Source organism: Eimeria necatrix, genomic scaffold, assembly GCF_000499385.1.
Source record: "Eimeria necatrix Houghton genomic scaffold, Enh_scaff79, whole genome shotgun sequence".
Lineage (NCBI taxonomy): Eukaryota > Apicomplexa > Conoidasida > Eucoccidiorida > Eimeriidae > Eimeria > Eimeria necatrix.
The window spans coordinates 108,843-114,842 of NW_013654609.1; the positions used below are offsets into that span (position 1 = coordinate 108,843).

Here is a 6,000-nt window from a genome sequence, read left to right on the forward strand (position 1 = left end):
CCTTTAGAATAAAGCTCGAGGGCATTAGCTTATTGGATTAGCATTGTACTGAAACGGATATTTTACTTTGTTGTAGGGACAAAAGGCAAAGTTAAAACTTACTAGCACCTACATCGGGGAAGCAGTGGGGATCCTAAAATGCGCATTTTGCTTGCTGGAACGCATAGTGTCTTGTTTATTCCTTTAAGCATGTCGTTGATTTTTTCGTGTTCGTTTTGCTATCGGCATGCCACATCTCCAAACGAAGCGGTAAGTGAGTAGAAAACGCGTGGCCAGGCACTTGAAGTTTTGCTGTGGAATATGTGTAATCGTGGCCGCCTGAAGACTCTCAGGCCTTTAGCTGAGAGAGTCCGTGGATATTAACTGCAATGTGCAGCGGTTATTATACATATGTGCCGCTATCGTTGTCTTCCAGTGTACCTGTAGTGCGGAAGTACTACAATAGGGCTTGCTGGTGACTTCAAGAAGATAGCTAGCTGGTGACCCATAAGAGTTTAACACGCTGAACGAGGCAAGGAACCTTTTACTAGTGACGAAGTAAGGCAATTTATCAGCAAATGAACATGTATAAGCTAGACATGTCTGCGAATACATGGGGATTGGGGCTGGCAATTGCGCCGGCACCTGTGCGGCACACCGCCGCGCAGTGCCAAGGAAGCAAGAACCCTGAGTGGAAGAACTTTTCAGGAAAATCGATTTCAGAACTTGAGACTATTTCTGCTTTTATTGAGTTTTTGGTGTTCGTTTCATAAGAGATGCGTCAAAGGTGGATGGTTTCTCATCGTGGGCCCGGTAGTAGAGTAGTCGCAGCTGTTGGCGTTGTGCACTACACTTGGGGGCTGTTCCGGAAATGAAATTCTTTTTCTTTCCGGACCTGAGAGTAGAAACACTTCGTCTAAATGATTCACACCTAGATGTCTTAGCTCAGTAAGGGATACGTCTCCGCAACGGGCGTGTATTCGGTCCCACATAACACGAGGCTTCTACGATGTCCGTAAGCAAAATGCCCAGCGGGACACCTGTAGTGCGCAGACACTACAATAGGGTTTGCTGGTGACCTATAGATGATAGCTGTAGTGCACAGGCACTACAGTGGGGCTGGCTAGTGTCCTAGAGATGATAGCTAGCTAGCGACCTACAAGGGGCCGCGACACTGAAGGAGGACAGAACCCTCCCAATAGGATTAAAATAAGAAAAACCGTCTATTAGTTCTAATGAATACGTGAAATATGTGGAAATCGTGTGGAGACTGGGGCTGGCGAAAGCCAGCCCCAGTCTCAGCGCGGGCCTCCCCCCCCGTAGGGCCGAAAAGGTGAGCTCCCAGAGTGGGGCGAATCGAAGAGACAGATTTGAAACACTTAAGAATTGTTGTATTATGATGGAATAAAGCTATAGTGTCCGAGAAATGGGGCTATGCTAGGCGTAGTTTGTAGGCCTGCTCGAGGGGCAGGAAGCAGCGTAGTCGCAGCAGTAGGCGCCGCGCACTACATTTGGGGGCTGTTCCGGAAATGAAATCTTTATTATTTCCGGACTTGGGAGTAGAAATACTATGTTTTAATAACTCGTGCCTAGAAATCTTTGCTCGGTAAGGGATGCATCTCCGAAACGGACGCGTTATCGGCCCCACACCGCAGGAGACTCCTACAATATCAGTCAACAAAATGCCGAGCGGGACACCAGCCCATCATTGCCACACGACTCCGAAGCCCACCGTGGCAGAGCGGCCGCATGGGCATAAGGAGTCGCCCCCGCAGGTGATACCTTTGCCCAATGTCATGCCAGGGGACAGTCCCTTCACCACATGGGACCAATTCCAGTCAGCATTGAGTGTGATAAGAACTGTAATGGGGGGAACCCTGGAATCCAGCGCAACGACTCCGATACTACCTGAAGACGGCAGCACCATGCAGGCCTTTCTGTTGCGCATCGAGCGCCGGTACACCCAGATGGGATTGGAACCGCGCGAGTGGGGAAATGCACTTATAGACCACCTCGTGGGCCCGGCTCCAACGTATTGGATGTATCTACGGAGAACTATCGACCTAAGCGACTGGGCGACAGTACAGCGCAGGCTTTTGGAGCGGTTTGACAGAACTATGTCACAGAGTCAATTGCTAACGGAGTTGGCTAAAGTACGGTGGAATGGTAACCCGAAGGAATACACGGATCGGTTCGCGGCTGTAGCGGAGCGTGGATTGGGGTTTGCCCCCGACGAACTCGCGGACGATTACTGCACCGAGCTACCGACAGACCTCCATCTTCTAATAGCCAATAACGGACAACTGAAATATCAGTCGTGGGAGCAAGCGGCGACCGCCGCAACACGGCTCGAGCCCAAGCAGAGTGTGCTGGAACTCCGCGAAAGGACCAGTCGAGCCATTAGGGCTGCTGTCCAAGCTAATGGACCTCATGGGCGCCAGGAAGTCGAAAATCGTTCTGGGGAAACCCACGCTAACTGCTTTGAGTGTCAGGGTCGCGGACATCCAGCACGTGTCTGCCCTAGCAAAGGGGAACGTACCAGACGTCCGGGGGAAATCTGCAAGAAGTGTGGCGGGATGGGATACTATGCTCGGTACTGTCCTACGTATGAACGAGGCCGGCCCGAGCAGGTGGACAAGAGCAGTAGAGCGCCCACCCGTCCCAGCACTGAGAAGATGGAACGATCAAACGTGCGGGCATAGGCGTGGGTGAAGACGAGCGTTCTAGGCCGCGTAGCCATGGCAAAGGGATGATGTGTGGGGGTAGCGACAGGTCCTAATGCCATTCCAGTCTCCCTTGAGTTGGGAAACCAACTCCTCCGCACTGCGGGAGGAGCTTGTAAGAGCGATGAGCGCGTGGAAGGGGCTCTGCCGTTTTCGGAAACGCGGCGGGAGTCTGGGTCAACGTCGATCCTGAGTGAAGAGACTCCGGACGCGACGATGAGTAGCAGCAGGAAGTCTGCAGAGGCAAGACAAGACGGCAATAGGTCAGACGCGACAGAGATTGTGCCACACTGGTGGAGGAAGACTTGCACGAAAGAGTCTTACGACCAAGGGGGAGCGTTGTGTTGTGCAGGTGCGACGGCGGTACTTCGCGTTGAGCTCGCGGGAAGTCCTTGTGAGGCCTTCTTGGACACTGGGTCTTCGCAAAGTTTCATTAGTCCTAAAATAGTCGAACAACTGCAGCTGAAAGTGCGGAGACTTCCAAAGGAACATAGGTTCACTGTTGCTATAGGGGCACAACTACGTATTGATCGGGTAGTGACGGGATTGACGCTGTGGTGCGGACATACGTGTTTTTCCGGGGACTTTTTGGTGGGACCCGTCCCCTACGACTTAGTCTTGGGTTTGGATTGGCTGACGGAACACAAGGTGGCCTGGTATTTCCAGTCAGACAAGCTCCGAACCTATGTGAATGGTCAGTGGTGCGAGTTACCGGTCGTTCGGACTGGTGAAACGACCCTGCAACGTGATAGTCCCACCGTAGTCCACCAAAGGACCGGTCGAGAGTAAGCATATGAGATATTGGCCAAACTTCACCGGGGTATGTCAGCCGAGGAGGCGGCCGTATTCTTACTCCCGCCTCCAAGGATGTATAAGTCCCACGCGAAGACTAAGGCGAAGGCGCAGATAACGTCGCTCGTTCGTCAGGCGGCCGACGACACAAATGATCTCAGCACTCCATTGCACTGTTTGCATCTCATACTGGCTCTGCCCGAAGCCGGTTCGGCAGTGCCCTTAAGGCTCTCGGATGAATGGCAAGGCGCGCTTTGTTGCGCGTTGATAGGGAGTAAACCCACGTCCTCCGGCTGCCGTAGTCTTTTGGCCTCAACCACCTCGGTGGCAGCGGAGAGTGATGAGGAGTCTCCCTGGCCTACGGCAAAACTCGAGCACACTCTGTTCGACGAACGGATAAATTCGACAGAGGCGCAGGATATTCCATGTAAGGTTGCCCAGGTGTTGCACGAGTATCGAGCGGTTTTTCCCGATACCTTATCTAAAGGCCTACCTCCGAAGCGCCCTCATAATCATCATATTCTCCTTATGCCTGGGAAACTCCCAGCGCGATCGGCGATATACCGTATGACCCCAGATCAGCTCAAATTCCACAAACAGGAGATAGCTAAACTATCCGACATTGGTTGGATTGGACCGACCTATTCGCGTATTTGCTCTCCTACGATCATGGTGGACAAACGTGGTGATGGCTCCGGGGAGCGGAAGATGCGTATGGTTGTCAATTACCAGGCCCTAAATGCCCTCACGATAGCCCCTGATTTTCCACTACCTCCCATTCAAACCATTCTGGAGCTGCTGGCAGGTGCCAAGTATTTCTCCACCTTGGATCTTGAAGCAGGATTCCATCAAATACGTATGGCTAAGGAAGACCGGTGGAAGACGGCTTTCCGATCCGTTCTCGGATTATTCGAGTACCAGGTGATGCCCTTCGGCCTTAAGGGTGCTCCCGCTACGTTCCAGGCCAATATTAATGCCTATCTACAACCTTTATTGGGCCAGGGCGTTATTGCTTAACTAGATGATGTACTTATCTGTGGTTCTGATATCTCTGGGCACGCTTCTCTTCTGCGACAAGTCCTAAGCATTTTTCCTAGACACCAGTTCTACCAAAAATTCCGCAAATGCAAATGCGCAAGGCAAGCAATTACTTATTTGGGTTATACCGTTTCGGCTACGGGGATCAAACCCGCAGAAGATAAAATCGCAGCCATCCGGCAGTGGCCTGAGGTGCTGGAGAACAAAACGCAAGTGAGCCAGTTCCTCGGTACCATAAACTACTGTCGCATGTTCATGGGACCGGACTATGCAGATGTTGCCCGGCCGCTGGTTGATCTAACGCGTAAAGGCGTCAGTTTCAAATTGACAGAGCTTCACACGCAAGCTGTGCGGCAGCTCAAACAGCGCTTAATCGACTTCACTACCTTACAAGTCCCTGACACGACGAAACCCTTCGAGTTATACATAGATGTGTCTGGTTATGCAATCGGAGCAGTTCTGGAACAGGACGGCAAACCCATCGGCTTCCTCAGCCAAGTCATGAACCCCACGCAACAGAGATAACTCGATCTACGATCAGGAACTCTTGGCGTTGGTCGTGGCACTGGACAAGTGGTCGCACTTGCTCCGTGTCTCCAAGGTAACGGCTTACACTGATCATCAAGCTCTCACTCATCTCCAACGACTCCAAGCATCGAAGCCTCTGCGCGGACGCACCGCCCGGTGGCTAGACTTTCTTGCGGAGTTTCCGGATTTGCACATCACGTATGTTCAAGGAGCGCGCAATCAAGTTGCCGATGCCTTGTATCGCCGTCCCGGCCTTTCTAACACCTGCTCGCACAACACACCATCGGTACCACTGATGCTCGGTATAGGACAAGCGAGCGCGGCTCCCCGCTCTCGTGGCCGGCCTCCCAACTACAGGGAGCTCGCCGGAATTCGTTCGCGACGACCTAGACGACGCAGCATGCCGCCCGCACCTTCACCTGCGCCGCCGGAACCCAACCCAGAGGCGGAACATCCTACACTCACAACGAAGCCACCAGCTGACCCTCCTGATGTGCGCCATTGGCCGCAAGCTTACTGGAAGTGTCCTGTTTTTCGCGTTCCCTACAAAGCCGCAGCAAACCAACCAGGAGAAGCTCTGCAAATCGAGTTTTGTAATCGGCAATTTACCTTTCGCTACGTAGAGCCTTACCTGCGCATCCGCGTTCATGGACTGTGGCGCATCTGCATCCCACAATTCCCTGAGTTCCTTACTCACGTTCTGCATTCACATCACGACCATGTCACAGCCAGCCATCGAGGCCAGAAGAAGACCTTTGCGGCTCTCAACAAGCACTACTACTGGCCAGGAATGCGCGCCTACACTACTGCTTATGTTGAGTCATGCACTCACTGTCTGTAGTGCACAGACACTACAATGGGGCTGGTTAGTGCTCTAGAGAGGATAGCTAGCCAGCGACCTACGAGGGGTCGCAAGACTGGAGGGAGACAGGGCCCTCTT

General features: G+C 52.6%; 2 protein-coding genes across 2 annotated transcripts; both read left to right on the forward strand.

Moving 5' to 3' along the window:
- Window positions 1-1,661: 1,661 nt before the first annotated feature.
- Window positions 1,662-2,681, forward strand: ENH_00076620 (hypothetical protein; the record flags this gene model as incomplete). Its single annotated transcript, XM_013582960.1, has 1 exon — window positions 1,662-2,681. The coding sequence occupies one exon, from the start codon at window positions 1,662-1,664 to the stop codon at window positions 2,679-2,681; it is 1,020 nt and encodes a 339-aa protein (XP_013438414.1).
- Window positions 2,682-2,918: 237 nt separating this feature from the next.
- On the forward strand, window positions 2,919-4,511 carry ENH_00076630 (OSJNBa0079C19.6 protein, related; the record flags this gene model as incomplete). The annotated part of the gene is given in 2 exon segments (XM_013582961.1): window positions 2,919-3,488; window positions 3,492-4,511. Coding segments are annotated over 2 exon segments (1,590 nt in total).
- Between the last annotated feature and the right edge of the window lie 1,489 nt (window positions 4,512-6,000).